Genomic DNA, 22,639 nt, shown 5'->3' on the forward strand with positions numbered 1-22,639 from the left:
ATCATGGAGGTACCAGAAGCATATTGCTGCCACCCCAGCAAAATACAAAAAGATCATTATCATGAGTTTATTGTTAAAACCAATAGACATTCCACATTTTAACATGATAGTTAATTGTTTTGAGAATATATGTATATTGTTCTTACGGTATAAAATAGTTTATTGTTCTTAAAATATAAATATAGTGTTCTTACAATATATGTATATTGTCAGAACTATTTAACAGGATATTGTTTTCACAATAACGTTACAACGTGATACTGGTCTGTTTTTATTTCATTTCATCTCATGTTTAGGCCTTTTTTTTGTTTTTAGTTTCACCGTTGTTTTCCATCTCCTGCTTCTGTGTTTCCAGCTGTGAGATGTTTGGCAACATCCACTATCTCTGCTTTGTGTGTGTGTGTGTGTGTGTGTGAGAGAGAAAGGTTTTATGTGGGACACAGACCTGACTCAAACTGATCTGTGGTGAGAAAGTATGACCAGCATGTCTGCAGCTTGTCTCATTTGTGAAGTTGAAACATCGGTGGCATTCTTGTGGGAGCAATTGTACTCAATAAATTACTAAATTACTGTTAACCCACCAGGCTGACTTAGAGCGGAAGATTTGATGGATGGGATTCAGGCTCTAATAAAAAAGAAATCCTATCCTGGACTGAGTCACAACACAGTCCAGTGATCATAGGGGAACACTGGACAACTGTTTGAACACTGATGACAGGAAATACCACAGCTGTCAGCTGGAACAATATTTACTGAAATATAGCCTTTGTTTACTCATAGGTACAAGGAACTTGCAGGAATGTGCTTGTGTGGGGGATGCTGACTGTTTTCATTATTGGTTAATATGCTCATTTATTAGCATATGATTGTTTATCCAGTATGAGTCAACATGTTCATTAAGCAGCTATTTTACTGATTTCATTGTGGGTAGGATCTAAAGACTTGATGCAATTATTATGACAACTGCAAGTCGCACTTTTTCATGCACAACAATTCTGATTCAATAAAACCAAAAATTAGGGGGAAAAAAAGACACAGGAATATGTTATTTAAAACATACACATAAATCTTAAATAAACGGTTGTGAAAATTCTTCAAATTTCTTTGCGACCACAAAAGAATCTCCCGTGACCCATCTGTGACATTTGGAACCTTTTCATTTCAATTGAGTTTAGTTTAATATTTTTCAGGTATCACATTGCAATGCTCCATCTTGTTTTAAATCTGTAACACAGTAAATACTGAACCCAAACCAAATATTTGTCGAAAAACATCGCGATTAGCTATTTTAATGATTTAATTGTCTGACCCTATAGCAGCAAAAGTGAACGGGAAGGTTTTCAAGATGATTGTGAGACCAGCTGTGATGTATGGCTTGGAGACAGTGGCACTGTCTGAAAGACAGGAGGTGAAGCTGGAGGGTAGCAGAGCTAAAGATGCTGAAATTTGGTGTCCCCACCAGACTTTGTAACCAAACCTACGCCCTTGATGTTGAAGGGAAGACCACAGAGAAGGTTCATGGATGTTGTGAAGGAGGACATAAGGACAGGAGGTGTAACTGAAGAGGACACAAGTGATAGGGCAAGCTGGAAGACGTACATGTAAATGAGGGTGACTTCAGTTGCATGATGATATTTTATTTGTCAGACTGGGGCGGATTAATAGACAATATGACATGAATATGACATGTCAAATCAGCACAGCCGCCTGACGAGGTGACTGATTGAATCAGATCACATTGTTGTGGTGTGTGTGTGGATTGGGGGATACCCTTGCACTGGAACAGTCTGGAAGGGCTGTTGCTGTGGCAACACAAGAACGGGAATTTCCCTAGTAACAGACAAGGGAGGATGTGGCGATACTAGTGAAAGTGGGAATATCACCCTCGTAACATGTTGGAATGCTGCTGTGGCAGTGGCTCTCCAGAGCAGGTCAGATTATCAGTCATGAAATGGAGAGACACATAAATAGAAGACAAGTTAAAGCAGCAGGACAGTTCCCTGTGGACAAGTATTGATTTGTCATATCCATTAGAGAAGGGAGTTATGTAAATATCATTTCAGACTGTAATATTATTCATAATAGGGCTAATGGACGTGATTACAAATCTATATCATGATAAATGGTATTAACAGTACTAGTTTGATATATTTAAATATATATTTTGAATAAGTTGAATAAATTAGGGCTGCAACAATTTTATCATTAAAACAAATTCTCAGATCTATTTTTGATTGGTTTTAATCCAATACAGGGAGGCAGATATTTCGCATTATATTTTTGTAAATGGAGGCAGATGAAACGTAGATGAGGTGTCCAATATTCTAGAGGAAGACGAGAGACAAGAAACATCTCCAGCCACTTCTCAAACGGTGTGTCACACAAAGGATGGAGACATACAAAGTCTAAGTCTTGATGTGTGTTGCTGTAGAGAGAGATGGGTGTGGTTACATGTAAATGTGTGTGTTGTATTATTATGATGTCATAATATTAAATAATTACGTATGTGTGTACACTGACAAAGATCCTTGACTTATGATATCAATCCATCACCTGAAGTCAGCCTTTGTACCTCAGCACCGTTGTCTCATTTGAGCAGCTGTAGTTTTATTCATTTTCTTTTATTTTACTCATTTCTGGTTTGATCACAAGAATCAAAGGGCTAGAAAAGTGATGGCCGCCGTGTTGTTTATGCACTATGAAATTGCCAAGAGCACCAGCACTGCAGTAATCTATTTCAAAATAGTTAAAAAAAAAAAAAAAAAAAGCCACATTTCTGGGGAAAAAATACATCTAACCAAGGAACAAGATTTTCTTTTCTTGTTTTAAGGGTAAGAACAACTGCGTATCTCCTGTTGGAATCAATACTCCAACTACACTGTGTTTGAGATAGGATGCACTAATCCAATATTGATATCAAAGTCAAAGTCAAATTTATTGTCAATTTTCTCCACATATACTAGACATACAGAGGAATTGAAAGTACGTTTCACACTATCCCACAACAAATAAGACATGTCTACTAAAGTGCCTACTAAATAATGACATGTTATAGACTAAATAAAATAAGATAAAATAGCAGCAACTTCAGAGACCAGAGTTTTTGGGGGGCAGATTGGGGTGGATGGGAGAGAGGGGAGAGAGTTCAGCTTCCTGATGGCCTGAAGAATGAAGCTGTTTGCAAATCTGGTGGAGTGGGCACAGATGCTTCTGTATCCTCCCAGAGGGCAGGAGGCAGAAGAGATTGTGTGCAGGATGGCTGACGTTGCGCACAATCATGGTTGCATTTCGGGTGAGGCGGGTGTTGTCCGTGTCTTGCAGGGAGGGGAGTGGGGCAGCTGTGTTTACTATGCGCTGCAGTGTTTTCCTGTTGTGGTCAGTGCAGATCCTGCCCCACACAGTGATGTAGCTGGTGAGGATGCTCATTGGACCCGATGTTGACTAAATAGCTGAATCAGATATCGGATAATGAGGCTGAGCTACGATGCTGATTTAGTCCCTTCAATTCTACGTTTGCGACGCATGCTACATCACGCTGCATAAGGGTTTAGGGTTGCAACACCTGTGTTCGTCCGGGTCAAAAGAGGAAACGACTGAAACGTTTAACAATAATAATAATAATAATGAATTTTATTTGTAATGCACTTTATATTGAACAAACAATCTTAAAGTGCTACATACATAAAAATAAAAAATAATAAAATAAAAATAAAATAATTGGAGAACGTCTCCAATAAAACTTAAGAAGCTTTCTTAAAAAGGTGGGTTTTTAGGCCTTTTTAAAAGTGTCAAGGGTCAGTGGTGCTCTCAGGTCGTCAGGGAGAGCGTTCCAAAGACTGGGAGCGGCGTGGCAGAAGGCTCTGTCTCCCATCGTTCGGAGCTTGGTCCTTGGGATTTGCAGGACGTTTGCCTGGCCGGAGCGGAGGCGTCGTGGAGTCGGTTGAGGGGTGATTAGCTCCTTCAAGTAGGTTGGAGCATTACCATAGAGGCACTGGTGGGTTAGTAGTGAGATTTTGTATTCAATCCAGTGTGAGACTGGGAGCCAATGAAGGGATTTGAGAATTGGTGTGATATGGTCATATTTTCCAGTCTTCGAGAAAATTTTCCCTCATCCACGCCTTTATCTCCCCCAGGCAGGTCGTGAGTGTGGAGGGTGGCAGGAATTCAGAGGATGCTGGGTTAATTTTGAGGTAGAGTTGAGTGTCATCAGCATAGCAATGGAAAGATATTCCATGCCGGCTGATGACACGGCCAAGGGGAAGCATGTACACAGTGAAAAGGGTGGGGCCAAGGACTGACCCTTGGGGGACACCACAGGAGACAGGTAGCGTGTCAGACTTGGCTTCTCCCAGGGAGACGTATTCCGTTCTGTTGGTGAGGTAGGAGGTGAACCAGTTAAGAGTTGAGTCAGAGAGTCCGATGATGGAGTGTAGGCGATGAAGAATGTGGTGGTCAACCGTATCAAAAGCTGCAGTGAGATCGAGGAGAATGAGCAGGGATGGTGAGCCAGCATCAGCTGACATCATCAGATCATTAGTGACTCTGGCCAGGGCAGTCTCCGTGCTATGGCCGGGGCGGAAGCCGGACTGAAACTTTTCAAACATGTTGTTTGATTTAAGGTGGTCGTGCAGTTGGGCAGCAACTACCTTTTCCAGCACTTTTGAGAGGAATGGAAGATTTGAGATGGGTCTGTAGTTGGCAAGTACTTCCGGGTCAAGGCTGGGTTTTTTAAGGAGTGGCTTGATGACAGCAATTTTCAGGGCAGATGGGATGTGGCCAGTCTGAAGGGAGATTTTGGTAATCATAGGACTTATGGCAGAGGAGTGAGTTTTTATCAAAGCTGAGGGAAAAGGGTCCAGGGCACAGGTAGAGGGTTTCATTTTCCTCATGGTTTCCTCAACCTCATGCTGTGTGATGTCCATGAAACAGCAGAGAGGCTGGACCATCCCAGGCTGAGGGCTGACAGTTGGGATTGGGGGGGGAGAGGGGGTGGAGAGGATGTCACGGATGTTATCTACCTTTGTCCTGAAGAAATAGATGAAGTTGTTGCACTGCTCCTGTGTGGTGTCCAATTTCAGGGGGGTTTGAGGTTTGAGAAGGTTATTGACAGTGGAAAAAAGTATTTTTGAGTTTCCAGGGCTATTGTTGATGAGACCAGAGAAGAAACAAGACCGCGTATCACTGAGGGATTTTGAGTAGGTCTTCTGATGTTCCCGAGTTTGTGCACTGTGAGACCTGAAACCTTGAAACGCCTTTTGAGGACACGTCCTGCTTTCTTTATTTCCCGCAGCTCGCTGGTGTACCAGGGGGCTGAATGGGTGAATGTAACTGTTCTGGTTTTGACAGGGGCGTGGAGGTCCAGGAGGCTTCTCAGTGATGCATTATAGAAATTTTCAGAGTCAGTGACGGTTTGAAAATTAACAGAAGAGAGATGCTGTAGGTCGAAGGTTAGGGAGTTTGGGTTGATATTTTTTAAATTCCTGAAGCTGATCTGGCATTTGAGTTTTTCAGGGGGATAGAGGTTTGGCAGCTCCATTGAAATGGCCTTGTGGTCAGACACGCCCAGATCAAACACCAAAAGGTTGCTGATGAGAGGGGAGTTGGTGATGACTAGGTCAAGAGTGTGCCCCCTGGTGTGTGTTGGGACAGCAACATTTTGTGTCAGGTTGAGGCAGTCAAGGAGATGCAAAAACTCAGCAGCAAGGTGGCAGGAGGGAGTGTCAACATGGATGTTCGCATGGAAATCGCCAAGTTTTATAATATTAGCTGAGGTTGTGCAGAGAGTGGTGAGGAGGTCATGTATCTCTGGCATGAAGGCTGAGTTAGGTTTGGGGGGCCTGTAGACCAAGAGTATTGTAAATGAGTAAGGGGGGTTTGCATTTAAATGCAAGGCATTCAAATGACGAAGATGCAGGCAGAGGTAGGGGAGACAAATTAAAATTGCTTCGGTATACCACAGCTAAGCCACCACCACGGCCAGTGCAGCGGGCTTTTTCCAGGTAGCTATAGCCAGGAGGACAGGCTTCATTCAAGGCAGAATAGATGTTTGTCAGCAATGTGGTCCTGAATGAAGGAGGATTTATTGTTCAGGGAGCACAGGTGAGGAAGGCAGGTACCTGCTCAGAGGGAGACGAAAAGGGGGGGCAACAGAAGAACTGGCACATAACAGCAAGAGAAAAAATGGGGTGTTTGTAAGTATTTTACACTTGCTACGTCAACAACCTCGGCAGGCACTTGCAATATCTGCAAGATAAATATTAGGAGAGGTTCGGGAAAAAGATCATCATCACGACTATTTGGGACAAAATTGAATTTACGATTATTTCAACTGATTATTTCAACTGATTATTTCAAACGCTTACTCCTCAGCAAGCAAAAGTATCTAATGGCTGTCCTAAAAAGTTGTCAGAAGTCGCAAAATAATGTCATTACCTAATTTGCATAGTTGACCATATGTATGTAATTGTAATGGATGCTGTCATGGAATCAACAAAAACTGAGTGTTGTTGATGACATAGTTGACCGATTCACTTCTAACCAATCAGAAGTGTTGTTGATGATGTACAGTCAAATCATTACACACAGCAGTGGATCACTTGATTGTGTTTGTTTAAAAAGAAAGCTTTTTAAGTTTAATTGGAGACGTTCTCCAATTATTTTTATTTTTATTTTTTTAAATAAATAAGAAAAAACTATAAAACAATGACAATACTTGTAGAGGGGGGTTGTTATGAAGCGTCACTGGGATGGTGTGTTTAAATCATGCTGTCTTCACAGCAGCAGCAACTGTGTGTGTGTGTGTGTAAACCCTGCTCTGATCACAGATGCAATCTTTTTCCCCCCATCTCATAAATTATTAGTTGCTTCGCATCACGCTTGATGTGCATGGGAGGGTTAGAACAATAACACCATTAGTTGCTTTTTTGAATACTCTCTGAGTCTCTAAGTTGGCAACACTGTTTGCTGGATGACGAGCAGGACAGAAAGACACAATTACAATTACAATTAAAAGTGTTTTGGTTTTTCTGTAATAATTTATTTATTTTGATTGTTTTTGGGTTTTTTTTTATCATTTGGGGCCATAATTGTAATTGAAACACAACTTTCAATTAATTGCAACACAAGTTTCAATTAACTAGCACAGAGGTGGTTGTAACTCCACAAAATACAACACACAAACTTAATCAAGCTTTGCAAATAAAGCGTGTGTTGGCAGACCTGTGTCCCCTCAGGTTCCTCTTTGTGGAGTGATATTTCATTTTGATGTTGCTTATTCTGCAGATTACAATATCTTTATTTGTTTGTTGATAGAAAGCCAAAAACTTTCCACACAGTTTTTAGATGGTCAGGAGAGGTGACGTCCGTGGGTGTATTATCGTGAGATTGTTGTGATTCAGAAAACTTGATTGTCCTGTGAGGGTCATACGTGACCAAAGCATTTTGTTTTTCACACGTGGATAGGCAGAGGAAAGAGGGCAGGGCTTGCGTTTTTAATACATAACTGGTCATTTAAAGAGGCCATAGCATAGTCCTATCTCACTTATATGTGAGATATGGAGGTGTACTTACAAACATGAAGTCATTTTTATGGTCAAAAACCTCCTAGTCGCTAGAAACGAGCCGATGTAAATGTCTCATCACTGACGCTCTCGTCAGCCGTGCTGTTTCAGACCAAAACTACACCCACAGAACACGGACTGTCTTGTGATTGGCCAGTTACCTGGAAGTGACGTAATTGGCACGTCAGCTCTCAGACCCGCAGCTCCCCCTCTGGAAAGGCGGATGCACCGCTAGCAATTATCAAAACATTGAGTAATGCCATCGTCACGACCCCTCGCTGTAATCCCTTACACATTTGAGCCGGAATCTGACCCAGAGTCAGAAGTCACTGCAAAGACTGCTGCAGGAAGCCTGTAGCTTGGATAACATTGTGGTTACTGAGATGATACACACACATGCAAATGAAACACAAGCTTAGCGTGTAGCTTAGCGTGTAACGACAGAACAAGCACACATAGACAGTTTTACGGTTTGTAAAAATTGTAATATACGTATTGTTGGCACTGCTCCTTCCTTTAGGTGAAGTTTGGTGCTGTGTCCTGCTTTATATTGCTACTTTCAACCATAGAAGAAGAAGAAGAACTACTCTTGTTGTAGCTGCTGAGTGATGAATCGATTGTACGGAGCTCAGCAGCTACAACAAGAGTAGTTCTTCTTCTTCTACAGTTGAAAGTACGTCACCGGGTGTGCCCGGACTCTAGTGCCCGGACTAGGAGGCGCTGCTGTTTAGAGGAGTGGTGAAATTCGCCAGTGACATAACTAGTCAACGGAAGTGCCGTTCCGCTTCGTAGAGCTCAGGAAAACAATCAAAATCTGCGATCTCAGCAGTGGCTGAACTCATTGTTATGGACTTTTAGGGCTTCATAAACGGGTAATGACAGAGATACACACACAAAAAAAAGCTTTATTGGCACTTCCGGGCTATGTTTTCTTTAAATGAGAGGAAGAGGTGGTCAGGTCACACGGGAGATGCTTCTGCTAACAATTTTTTTTGTAATAAAGCTGCATTTTTTAATACACATGTGATTGTGGGATGTGATGAGAAAATGCCCATTTTCAAGAGAAACAACCTACCATTGATGCTTAAAGTTTACAAATAAGTTTGATTTCTGTTTGAATGTATTGTTTGACTTATGTATTTTTATCAATTTTGTATTTATTTTTATCAATTTTGCACTAAACATTTCTAAAAAAAAGTTTTCTGTTTGTGTGTTTGACTTAGTTAAGCTATAATAAAGTTAGCTTAACTAAGTCAAACACACAAACAGAAAAAAAAATGTTTCCTTTTTTTTTATTATCGGTTTCAGCTGCAAAATTGTTCATATATTGTTGTATTTTGATAGCCTGGGGCCTATTGCATGAAAATAGAATAAAGATATCCAGGAGAATCTGAAACAGTGAGTCTTGCCCTACAGGATGCTACTAAGTTCATCCTGGCTTAGTCCATTGCACGAACATCAAACTACACTGAAAAACCTGATAAGTTAATTCTACTCAAAAAAAAATTTTAAACTGATGACCTTATTTTAGTAAGAATAATAGTAACTTTAACCAGTAATTTTAAGTAAAAGTAACTTAATTTTGTAAGTGAGAGAAACATACCTGTTTAATTACATTTTACTAGTATAAGAAACTTAACCATTCTTATTACCTCCAAAATGAAATACTTAATTTCTCAGTAAGAAATTATTCATGCTATGTTTACTTAGCATTTTAAGTTCAATTAAGTTGTTCAAACTCCTCTATCGTTAAAAACTTTGCTTGATTTCAACTCAAAAACCTTTTTTTGAAACTGATTACATAAATATATTTAAGTTTCTTTAACTCAAAATCCCAAAATTCAAATATTCTGAGGAAACACTAAAAAAAACACATGAACACAGACAAAATGCAAGTCCCTGTTTTATTAACAGTAAGTAAAAAAATTACTTAGAAACACTCAGCAATTTTAGTAAGCCATAAATAACAAATCTATGGCAAGAAGTTTTACACATCTTCAACTTTTGCAGACCAGACGGAACCTGGTCATTAAATTACAAAACATTTATATTAAATATGCTGTTTTTCATTACAGATCAGATGGATGAATTCATTATGATAAAACCAGGATTTTTCCTCAGATCTATGCATCCCTGCCGTAAACACATTCTAACTTTAAGATGAACAGTACTAACAACAGCAATATTCCAAAACAAGCCCATATTAAGCTTAATGTATAGGATGAGAAGGTGAGGCTTGGTCAAGCCAGGTGTAATTTATCCTGGTAAGTGTGCGTTCACGTCTCTTTGAAGCAGACTGTGAAGTCAATCACAGATTTACTGATGCAGAAATGCATCAGCAGAAGATGTGTGTCACCAAGTGAACAACAGCTTAAAATGGAAACTTATGAAGAGCACTTGAACACTTGATATGTAAAAAAGATGATACAGTCGCTTTTAATAAGATCAGAGAAAAAATCTGGCTGAAGTAGCCCAATATACACTTACAGAGCTTATTTGAGCAAAGAAACCGTTTTTATACTGTTCTGTACTGTAAATTGAGGTTGGATATCGTGGAATTTCATGTAAAAAAGCAGAGGCGTCCTACAAATAAAACTTTATAAATAAAGAAAAAAGTGCCTTGAAATAATGTATGCTATGATTTGGCTCTATACAAATAAAAGTAAATTGAATTGAAAAAATCCAATGACATTGTCATATTAGAAATTTAGGGAGTTTCCTCGCCTCACAGTTTAATTAAAGAAAGAAGAAAAAAAAGTTTTAAAAAAGGTTTACTTTGTATTGTAAAATGTCCTTTATGTTTGTCCTGGAGGACGGTTGCTGGGGATCTGTGTTCAGTCACGTGACCAATAACACGTCAGAAAACAACCCTACTGTGACTGTAAGAGAATTGTGAAATTAACGATTAATATTCTTATAGAGTTACATTTGTGTTATAGCAGTTTATGGCCAAAAGGGAGGTGCTATAGGGTGTTCTGCATACAGTTACCTGCATTAAAACCATCTATTGTTTTGCCTAAAAAGAAAAATAACCTTTGTTTAGTTTTGCCACTGAAAAAAGAATAACATTTTAACAAAAATATTTGTAATATCTAAAATCCTAATAAGATATTACAGCTTAATTTAAAATTGAATTACCAGTAACAATTTTAAACGATAGTTTTGGTTTGTGTATTAAGTTTGTGTTAAATACAGAAGAGAAATTCATAATCACAGATTGTTGTGTATGAAAATATTAGAAATGATATGCACATTACAGTCTTAAAGCGGCTGCAGATTTACTATCTAGTTTCAAGTATTCTCGCCAAGCAAAACATTATTTCAGTAAACATCTGTAATTACATACATATCTGCATTTCAGTTAGTACGGATTTATCAATTATTTTTGATACATTATCATTTTATATGAGACCTAAAAATGGAAGATTAACTACTGGGATCCATGCATTGATAAATGAACTCATACTTAAAAACTTGAAGAGGAAACTTGAAAACAACACATTGGTTTTGTTAAATAAAAATAAATATATAAATATATATATATATATATATATATATATATATATATATATATATATTATTGTGGCTACAGACCCACTAGATTGCTGTTCTTTACAATCAAATGTTCAGAAATAATTAATCAGCTTTATTCAAGTGGAACAATGAGCAAGAAGGAAAGCTTACTCCAAGAATCCTGTAATGGATTGGATGTGCTTGACTAGTCTCTCCGTCCCTCAGGATGCAGCAGGTTACATGTGCCTGCATTGCACTGTCATCATGGATGTGTGCAGAAATGGAATTTAGGCCGAAATCTGTACATAAATCTACAGCTGCAACTAACGATTATTTTCATAATCGATTAATCTGTCGATTATTTTCTCAATTAATCGATGAATCTTTTGGTCCATAAAATATCAGAAAACCATAAAAAATGTTGATCGGTGTTCGTCAAACCTGTAAATGATGATGTTCTCAAATGTCTTGTTTTGTCCACTAACCAAAATGATTGACTTTTAATGATTTATTTGTTATCCAGAGCAAAGAAATGAAGAAAATATTAATATTTAAGAAGCTTAAACAATCAGAAATCTTGTTTTAATCATAAAAACAGCTTCAAACCGATGAATCAAAATAGTTGTCGATTAATTTAGTAATCGATTAATAATCGATTAATCGTTTCAGCCTTACATAAATTAAATCATAATTAATTCTAATCAAGCTGACAACTTAAATTTAAAATTTTGGCTCACTATATGATGTGTGTGAACCATGAAGCTCCCTCTGGACATGGCATGCAGGAAGCCTTTTGCCGGCACTTATGCACAATATGTAGTGTTTAACTTATCTAGTTCATCTCGCTCACTGTCATCGACCACCATTGGCCATACATTAATCACGCTGTGCTTGTAGTGTGCTGGGAAAGGCCTACCGACATTGAAACTTCATTGAAACAGAAACTTCATCTAGCGTCAAGAAATGCAATAGTCACACAGCTGTTTAAGAAACATTTTCACTTATTGATTAAAACTGCATTAACAATTCCGTATTCCATGTACTCACCACCATTCAAGCTGTGCCCTCTTCCTGGTTTTGCAAACCGATGGACTACTCAACTGGGTTTCCTGGGTCCTTGGTAGAGTAGCCCATTATGACGGGGGTGTTATGTTAATGTTATTACCTTTGGGGCATTAATATGGGCACCAAAACATCTTTTTTTACAAGCCAATTATATCAGAGCTCTCAAGTCTCACGTATTCAGCGTGAGACACACACGTCAATGAGTCCATACACCACACATGACATATCTCTCGCTGATAAGTGATAAAACTCACCGCACATAAATTAGTAATCTATGAATTGATGATGTGTAGTTCATTCATACAGCTGTCTCGAATGAGTAACCAACATCCAATCAGAAAATAGTATTTCTTGTTGCCCGGGTAAATACACTGGTTACAGAATGGACGTGCTGCGCTGTCATTCGCACCAATTCACACTGCTTGCGTCTCACGTCTGCCCGCTACCACACGGCTGGACAGCCTAAGTTTTTCTGTGGTACTGGTAAATGTTGTAAACACATCAAAAGGAGCAGTATTACCGACTGAATAAACAGGAGCACACTGAGCTTGCAAGGATTATTAGTTAAGTGAAAATACGATGTGTTTTCAACATGGGTTTATTAACATTTATTTAACATGTTTTATTCTGTAAACCAGATGTTTTATTTTGCTACTTTTTTTGCTCTGCTGCGGCATCCGCCAGTAAATACAAGTGCTGCCTATCTACTCTGACCTTCCTCTACTGAGCCGTCCCGACATAGCAGACACGCAGACGCTTGTAACCAGTGAACTTTTTCCGCAGGCAGTTGTTCCAAAAAACAAGTCTGCCAATTTAGGGACAAAATGTTTCTTTGATCCATTTGCCCTTTTGTTCTGAAAGGCAAAAATAAAACTATTTATTTGGTGTAGTGGAATTTGTCCAGTAGGTTGTCAAGTTTAGAACGTGTTGTATATGTTTGTGTATTATGTGTTTCCTTGGTGGAGGAGCTGTGATGATATTAAGTTGATTGATTATTCTTGATAGTGAGGCTATGGTCTGTATTAGGCCCCACAGCCTCAGTATAAGGGTGTTGGTGGTTGGCGAATCTTAGCTGCCAACCTCTCATCTGTCATTGTCTGTGTCTCGGCAGAACCACAGCTGAAGGGCATAGTGACCAGGTTGTTCTGCAGACACGGCTTCTATCTCCAGATGGGCCAGGATGGAAGTCTGGACGGGACCAAAGATGACAGCACCAACTCCTGCAAGTAGACACACCACACAAACACACTGATATACACTGCCTGGCAAAAAAAAAAAAAAAAGTTGCCACCTGGATTTAACTAAGCACTTTCCATGTCATAAGTGTATTACATTGAGTTTGCAACAAGATTGTCTATTTAAAAAGACCTGGCATAGGTGAAAGAGCATAGCATCTGTCAATATCTGCAATTTTGTCAACCAGCTCTTTAAATTGTCTGGCACACTCCTTGTTCTTATGTGCCACATAAGAGATAACTTGTCCCCTAATGTAGGTTTTCATAGACACCCACAAAGTAACCCTAGACACATCCTGAGTGTCATTCATTTCCAAAAAGAAGTCAATCTGATTATTAAGGAATGTTCTTCAATGTTTACATGAAAGTATTAGGGAATCTAAACACCAAGTTCTTTGGGGTGGCCTGGGATCGCAGAGCACTATACTGTGATATTTACTGCTGGAAATGAAGAGAAGAAGCTGATTGTCCACAATAAATGAATTGATCCAGGAGTAACGATGATGAGTGGGTGAGAATTGCTTCATGGTAGGGTTTTTTGTCCGCCAAGGGTCTGATAGGCCGTAAGAGTGTAGGACTCACTGCACATGACAAAAAAGTGTTATTTGACCTTAGGTTTGATCAGTCTAGCTAAGCATGAAGGACACAATTAAAGTCCTCGCCTAGTATCAGTTTGTAGGAATTGAGGTGAAGAATTGTGCGTGGTGGTGTATTAAATAGCTTGCCCCCTACAACAATATATCTGCCATTATCGTCAGATATTACTTCAAAAACTCAAATGGAATCCCCCTCCTGACCAGAATTGCTTTGTGGTTAAAACGTGAATGATATATTTGTCCAATCCACTTACAACTTAGTCTCTTTTGGGAATGAATATTTAAATGTGCCTCCTGTAGCAATTCTACATCCAGTTTTAATGATTTCAGGTGACTAAATATTTTGCTTCGTTTAACCAAATTATTCAGCCCTTTGGTGTTCTAGCTAATAAATGAAATTGCTTCTTGCTGTTTATTTACATTATCCAGAATCATAATGAAATTATTTGTAATAGGTTGTTCCTGTATGTTGTTTATATCTAGTACTTAAATGTTTGAATCAAACCATAAACCATAATTAAACCAAAAAGATAATAGAGAAAACATACAGACATATAAAAACCCTTTACCATCCTGGGGTCCTTGGCTGGTCTTCTTTAAACATGAGACTGCCCTAACAACTCTCCTTTCTCTCCTAGGCTTTAAACACATCTACACTAACTTGAACTCTTATGTGAACTGTGCAAGGGCAGAACAAAATGTAACAGGTCTTTCCTCTCAATATTACTGTTGCTGCTTTTGTGCTGGCAATTATTTGGCCACAAACTGAACAATCTAAAAATCTAAAATAAAGTCAGTAATATTGATGGTGATGGGCTAATTACTATAAACAAATCTTTAACAAAATAAATAGACAAAGGTACTATTAGGGTTATAATGACAAATTATAACTAAAACATTTCATCATAGTAACATGGCCCGGAGAAAGAAAAGCAAAGTATATATATTTATTTATTTTATTATTTTTTTTTTTTTTTTATTATATTCAATAGACAGCCTGTGGCCAAGTGGAAAGGGAACTTGGCTTGTAACCGGAAGGTCACCAGTTCAAGTCCCCACCAGGTCGAAAGGGCTGGGGTACCCCTGAGCAAGGTACCCAACCCCCATTGCTCCCCGGCGCTACTCAGTGTGGCAGCCCACTGCTCCTAATTCTAGGATGGGTCAAAATGCAGAGAATAATTTCCCTAAGGGGATTAATAAAGTATCTAAAATTAAAAAAATAATAATAATAATCCCCAGGCCATGCTAGGGTATTAACATAAATCCTTAATATCAGCAATTTATGATGATTTGTCCCCCACTATCAGTCACATATTGTTGTACATGCATAATCGTCCATCACGGATCCTCATTTATATTCCTGACATTGCTGAAAAATGTCACTTAGCTTTGTCCATAGTCCAAACATAAAGTGCATTCAGCTGCAGTGTAGCAACATTTAAGTCAGTTTACGACAACTACAGCAATAGTAACCCGCAACATGTTACGGCCCCGTACTTGTGTATCGGACTGTCAATCAATTTTGAGCCGTACAAAGGACGGTGGGAGGTTTCTTACATCTTGTTTCTTAAATATGTGAGGCAATAAAGGGAAAAACCTTATCGCAATATATACCTTTCTATATCATTCAACATGGATGTATATATGATGTTATGAATCAAATCAGTATGTCTGTAAGGCTGGGCGATATGGCTTATGATTAATACGTGGATATTTTTTGGCTATATCCCGATAAATGAGATATATCGGGATATCCAACTGCACTCAGGTTGTTTCTCATGAAAAGTTTTGTTTTGAGACGTTTGTTCAAAAATACTGCAAAAACACTATACAATAAAATATCTACTGTTTATGATCCATATTACATGCTTAAAACACAGTTATTATTATAATAATAATAATAATAATATGATAATACCTGGTTTATTTCTTTGACCTTTTAATGTAAAAAGTAAGGATATTAGTTAGCTAGAACTAATAAATTGCCTATAAATAGGGTAAAATTCCGCTTAAACACAAATAACTTGGCTTTCAATGAAAGAAGTGCTATTAAGTGACTACAGATTCCATGTATTTTCTAATCAATATATAATATTTAATTTATAATATATAATGTGTTTCACTAATATATTCAATATAATAAATATGATGATTATCAATGAAACATCCTTTAAAACCAGGAAGTCATCACAGATGACCATATCTTGTCTCATGTCATGATATAGATATAAAATCTTTATGTATCCCAACCCTATGTGGGTCATTAAATAATAGAAATCAGGAAATCAAGGTGGAACTATTTGTAAGCTCATACCAATCTGATCTTAAAAATGAGATGAATGAGGATGCAACAAGGCAGGCAATAAGAATGTGCTTTGACGTTTCCGTGGTAACAGCTTGACTGTGTGCTCTCATCAGGCTGATCGATAGCTCTGATTATAAGAGGCCTACTGGATAAAGAGGAGTCATTTCAATTGATATCAACAGATGATGGCTGATAAACAACAGAATTATGTTTACATTGTCACATCAGAGTAAGAATCCAATAATACTGTTGATCAATATGGTGTTTTTGTAATAAATTCCAATTTTTGTATATTATTATTGTTTTCAGCTTGTTTATGTGCAGACTATTATTTGTAAGTCACTTCTATGAAACAGCTTGTTCACGCACCCTCAATTCCAACTGCCACCAAAAGCCAGAAGCAATTATCCACAACTATTAACTCTCAGTCCTACTGCTGTTATTGAGCCATAAATTGTATTTTACCTTTTGAAATATTTATTTTCTGATTGTCACTCGAGGTAAGACAATCAGAAAATGCCGCTTAATGTCATTGAAGGGAAAAGTCACAGTCTCACTGAAATCAATCTGAAAAGATAGATGACTGGAATGGAACAAAAGCCACAGTTTAATTTTTCTATTTTTGAATGTTCGATCGTCTATAGAAACTGAAAAAAATAAAACTGTATGTCTGTTTTTGGTCCCTTAGCTCTGTTTAACTTAATTCCTGTGGGTCTGAGAGTTGTCGCCATCCAGTCAGTCAAGACTGGCCTCTACATTGCCATGAACGGAGAGGGTCACCTCTACTCCTCGGTAAGCATGTTCGTGTTTCTGCAAACACACACACACACCACTGATTTCTGGCAGTGTGTGACATTTTCAGGGACATTTTAAAGTTCTCCGTTTCTGTCAATGGTAAAAAAAAAATTAGGAGGAGAAAAAAACCTCTCAGAGGCATTAAACTGATGCTGCTGTCAGGTGGACTTGTGCGACTGCAAGTCTTGTGTAGCTATGTTTTTTAATCTCTGCGCTACTTGAACAGCTATCCACTCGTAATCTATGTTTATTCTTGCTTTCTGTAACAAAACTGAGATGCTTTTGTTACCTCCACCATTTCCTTGTTCCGAATCATAGTTGGGGCCCTCTGATAGTGTGCCAATACACGTCGACTTACCCCTAACTCGTAGCCAGTAACTGACCATCAATGATTCCGGACCATATTTCTGATTTCTGATATAGTTATTTTGGCCAGTATGGGAACAGATAATCAGTATGAAATCGGCTTATATATCCAGAGGATTTTACGACTTTGTTTTATCTATAAACAAAGACTAATATTTTGTAGTGATCCCGTAGAAAATAGGTTAATTATGATGAAAGAGGCAAAAGTAACAATTAAAGTGAATATTTGAACAGATTCATGCTCCTGTTTTCTTGACACTGGGTGATTGTGGCCACTGCACAAAATGCTCCCACTTCTGTGTCTAGGGACACGTGTCTGTCTGCAAAGTGTCTCCTGTTGACACAACTTCAATCAAAGAAAAGGGGAAATGGAGCAATTTAAAAGAGGATTTCAATCTCTAGTTAGTATTTCTACAAAGTGGTCTCAAAGCCACACCTGATATCGGAACTTATATTTAATATTTAATATTTAATTCTCTTCAAATTAAAATGATATGATTTAACATTTCTCTCTCTTGAAAAGCTGGAGAAGAACGCAGAGTTAGAGCAATTGGTACATGAAGAAGGAGGAAGAGGAGGAGGAGAGAGAAGTGAGGTGAGGAGAGGAGGAGATCCACTGAAGCAGATTATGAATAATTTCCATGCTGACTCTTCAGAGAGAGTACACTCTCTCCTCGCTGACATGTCCCTCCTCTTCCTTACCTCCTCTTCATTCCTCTGAGGTGACAGGAGACAGAGAGGAAGAGGAGGTGATGGGAAGAGAGGACGGAACAGGAGAGGTGACAGTGAGAGGAAGTGAAAGTTAGACAGAGATGGAAAATCTTTATTGTCCCAGAGAGACAGTTTTGTTTGCTAGGAGTCTCACCACACAAATGCACAAAAACACAATGCTTGGGATATAAATACAATGGATGTCATCATCATTATGTACAATGAGCCATGTGACCTAATGGCAACCACAGCTTGTGCAGCCCACAGATAATGGGACAAATACCTTTAAATATCTACATTTACTTGATTTGGGTCTCCTGTCCACCGTGTGGTCCTGCAGCAGGCTAACGATAACTGAATCATCACCAACTTTATTGATAACATTTTTTATCAGGGTACTTTTTAAAAATGTCTATGTTTTCATAGTATACAACGACATTTTGAGGTGTAGTTCAGTGTGTGTGCACTGTATTGTGCTAGTCGAGAGGTAGCGGCACATCTGACTGTGTATGTGCTCAAGCGACGCAGCTGACTGTGAACCAGTATGCCGCCCAGTACTAAGAGAGAGTATCATTAACCTGGGTTAATGATACTCTAGCAGCCGGTAACTGGGTCCTCCGTTACCGGCTGCTGCGCAATTCACAGGCGGGACTTCACATGTTGTACATGTGTCCTTGGGTCAGCGGGCAGCATCCGCAACTGGTTGATGGACTTGGCCATTTTTTCCCCCCATTGACTCACGGCTGCGCGCTATGCAGTATCGCTGGCGTTATTTTTCGAGGACGCTGCTAATAAATTTGCATATACCTAAAGGCCAGTCCGTGAAAATATTGTGGGTCAGTTATCCTTTGTCACATGTTTACCAAACTTCTTTTGACAATTTGTTCAAAACCCTTCATCACTAAAGATGTAAGCATTACAGGGCAATAATCATTCAAAGCTTTAGGGCATTTAACTTTAGCTCCTGGTACCACGATGGATCCCTTCCATAAAACAGGAACATTTTGCTGTGATAAAGAAAGCTGGAAAATTACTGTAAAAATGAACCCGGTGGAGACTCTGCCTCCACTGTCTACTGAGCCTCTGTCCTATCAACATCGTTGGACTGCACAGAATCAGGAATTGCATTGCATACTCCGCCCAGCTCTTCCTGGGGAATCATGAGTCATTCCCAGGCCAGCCGAGAGACATGGGCCATTCTCAATATCCTTATATTGAGAAATAATTCTTGTCCGTACTTGCGTACTCCTGTACTTGCGTACTCCTGTACTTGCGTACTCCTGTACTTGCGTACTCCTGTACTTGCGTACTCCTGTACTTGCGTACTCCTGTACTTGTGAAACGGCATCAGCCTCAGTCCAAATTCTGCTCCAATTCTCAAGTACGTGAGCAGCGAGTATGGTTCTCATACCCGGGAGTGTTCTCGCTCCATCCGTTTTAAGTATGCACTGGGTGGTGAGCGTACTTGGGCCATGTATCCCAGAATGCATTTTGCCAGAACATACACTCCTGATCAAAATTTTAAGACCAGTTGAAAAATTGCAAGAATTTACATTTTGCACTGTTGGATCTTAACAAGGTTCGAAGTAGTGCTTCAAAATGCAAAAAGAAGAAAAAATTTGAGTAAGCAATTTATTGCAAACAACCATTAAACTGAACATCAGCTGATCAAAAGTTTAAGACCACAGCCTTTAAAAGCCTAAATCTTCACAAAAATGTGGATTCAGTGCCATTTTCTGTCAGGTATCCACACTGTCATGACCTCCTGATGGCAAAGGCAAAAAAGTGTTCTCTCTTTGAACGTGGTCGGATTGTTGAGCTGCATCAGCAAGGCCTCTCGCAGCGTGCCATTGCTGCTGAGGTTGGACGCAGTAATTTTAAACTTCTTCAAAGATCCTGAGGGTTATGGAACAAAAAAGTCACATCACTGCGGACGTTGCACCGATCCGTCTGCCGACTTCCTGCTCCATTCTTCAGGGCAGGATCTCACTCCCAACCCAGAGAGGGCACTTCACCCTTTTATGGCTTAGGACCATGGCTTCGGATTTGGAGGTGCTGATTCTCATCCTGGCTGTGAACCACTCCAGTGAGTGTTGAAGATCACGGCCCGATGAAGCAAACAGGACCACATCATCTGCAAAAAGCAGAGACCCAATCCTGAGTCCAACAAACCGGACTCCCTCAACACCCTGGCTGCGTCTAGAAATTCTGTCCATAAAAGTTATGAACAGAATCAATGACAAGGTGTAGCCCTGGCAGAGTCCAACACTGGAAATGGATCAGACACTGTGGATAAATGTGGATCAAGCTCTGACACCGGTTGTACAGGGATCGAATCCTTAGTCCTTATCAAGGGGTCCAATACCCCATATTCCTGGAGCACTCTCCACAGGACTTCCGAGACATAGGCCATGTCTTATTGAGACATGGCCCGGACTCAATGTCTGCCCCAATTTTGCGCACAGACTAGGTGCCTACAGTAGTACAGTGCATTTTTGCAGTATTCGCTATTCAAGTTGAAAAATGTCAATGACCCCAGAACCCTTCAGCCTTGAGATTCTAAGACTAATTGCCTAAGACTAATGTTCGTGTGTGGCCAGCCTGACTCTGTTGGTTCGTGGTGGAGGAAAAGCATATCTCCTTGTGTTCACACCTGCAGCTCTGCAACACTTGAAATGTCTTTTTTCAAACAAAAAGTTTTAAATAAAGCCAGAGAGGAAGTTGGTCTCCGTGGTAGAGGCAAATGCAAACAAGAAAAGCAGAATCTTCTATCTTGCGGTGCAAGAATACACATTGAGTGGGACTGCAGCATAAGAAAAATGTGTGAGTGGAGGAAGGACTAAAGAAGGGAAGGAAATAAGTAAGGCAGGGGGAATACATTGTGTGAAGGAAATGGAAAAAAGATAGGGTGTACGAAAGAAGATGGTTGGAGAGAGTGATAAGATGAAGACAAAGGAGTAAACAGGGAGAGGAAGAAAGGAGATGTGTGCTGCTGTAACAGTCTGTCGCTGTCAGACTGTTGGGGCCTGACTGTAAATAAATGAACTGGAGGAGTTCCCCCTACACACACACACTCACACACACTAGAAATCCCCTGTACAAAATGAAAATGTTTGATCGTGTTCCAGTTCAGTGACTGACAATAACAAATACATAAATTGCATATAGCAGCTTTAATTCATCATAACATCAGCACTGCCTGCTGTTTAATTGGCTGCTGCTGCAAAGGACTTTGTCAAGTGTAGTGTGTTGTACTGTGTGACTGTGGTGAGGGAGGATGGTGCCACTAACATCACACTTTGTTTTATCTGACATTCACTGCTGTGTGTTTATGTAATTCATCAGCTCAGGTTCACACACACTGAGCAACAGCAGCTTCTTTATTTCTGTCATCCTCCCTGGTTATTATTGTGGAGGTGAAAGGAAGTCGATACTAATCAGATTCTGGTTCCTGTAACTCCACAAAACATGGTGCCATTGTCACCAGTTTTTGCTATGGCATATAGTTTGTGTTATTATTATATATTCAGTTCATTTTGGCCACAGGAATGATTTTTATTTTTTAATATGCTAAGTAACATGTTAACACTCATTTCACAGTCCCCCTTGCCAACTCTGCTTTTTACACAGAAAATAGGGATGTAGGATATTCCACTTTTGCTGACATTCGATATATTGGGAGTGCCTGGGCCGATAACTGATACTGATACATGTGTTTTTCCCTGTGCCAAACTGCAGAGGTCAATTTGTAAATGGTCTGTATTTATGAACATATATATGAGTTTTCTTCACGAGCAAACTACACATTAAAACAAATGGTGTACAGGGCGCTAGCATAAAAGTCAAGGAGATAGCAGCCTATTCAGCCTACTGTTTTAGTCATTAGTAATATTGGGGGATCTTTTTGCCAAAGCAAATATCAACTGATACCAATATTGTGCTGATACTAAAATTTGAAAAGGAAAAAAAATTGGTTCTGAAATTTGAATAAAAAATCAATAGTTCTGGAACTGCCCTCTTTAGGGCTAACTGCAAGAAATAATGTCACATTTATTCTCTTTGCTTTTGTCATTCATGTAGACATTTGGTAACAGACTCTAATTAGGGATGAATCGGTGCAGTACTCAGTATCAGTATCACTTCTGGTCAAAATCACTGGCTTGGATATTGGACAGATAAAAATGTAAACTACTGTTGAACTGTTGAAGTGATTATTAAAAAAGAAACACAAAGCTTGACCCTTGTGTATTTATTATTTAGTTAGTGCACTGTCATAATGAGGGCTGCAATGATTATTTGCATAACCAGTTAATCTGTTGATTATTTTCTCAATTTATTGAGTTATCATTTAGTCCATGAAATGTCAGGAAATTAAAAAAATAAAATAAAATCTGCCTAAGTGGTTCACCTGACTTGTGTTCAGACTCACAGATGGACACATTTTTCTCTACCTTTTATGTTAAGGTTTATTTGTATTTTTTTTTCTTTTTAAAT

The 22,639-nt window shown here is 39.0% G+C and overlaps 1 protein-coding gene across 2 annotated transcripts in view; it reads left to right on the forward strand.

Annotated features, from left to right (window-relative positions):
- Window positions 1–22,639, forward strand: part of LOC131446212 (fibroblast growth factor 14-like) — an 86,660-nt gene that overhangs the window by 50,743 nt on the left and 13,278 nt on the right. For both annotated transcript variants that reach the window (XM_058617323.1, XM_058617331.1), the window contains exons 2-3: window positions 13,249–13,359; window positions 16,962–17,065. In XM_058617323.1, coding sequence (XP_058473306.1) covers window positions 13,249–13,359; window positions 16,962–17,065 — 215 coding nt within the window. The remainder of the gene's footprint in view (window positions 1–13,248; window positions 13,360–16,961; window positions 17,066–22,639) is intronic.

The sequence above is a fragment of the Solea solea genome, chromosome 2 (assembly GCF_958295425.1).
Source record: "Solea solea chromosome 2, fSolSol10.1, whole genome shotgun sequence".
In the NCBI taxonomy this organism is placed as follows: domain Eukaryota; kingdom Metazoa; phylum Chordata; class Actinopteri; order Pleuronectiformes; family Soleidae; genus Solea; species Solea solea.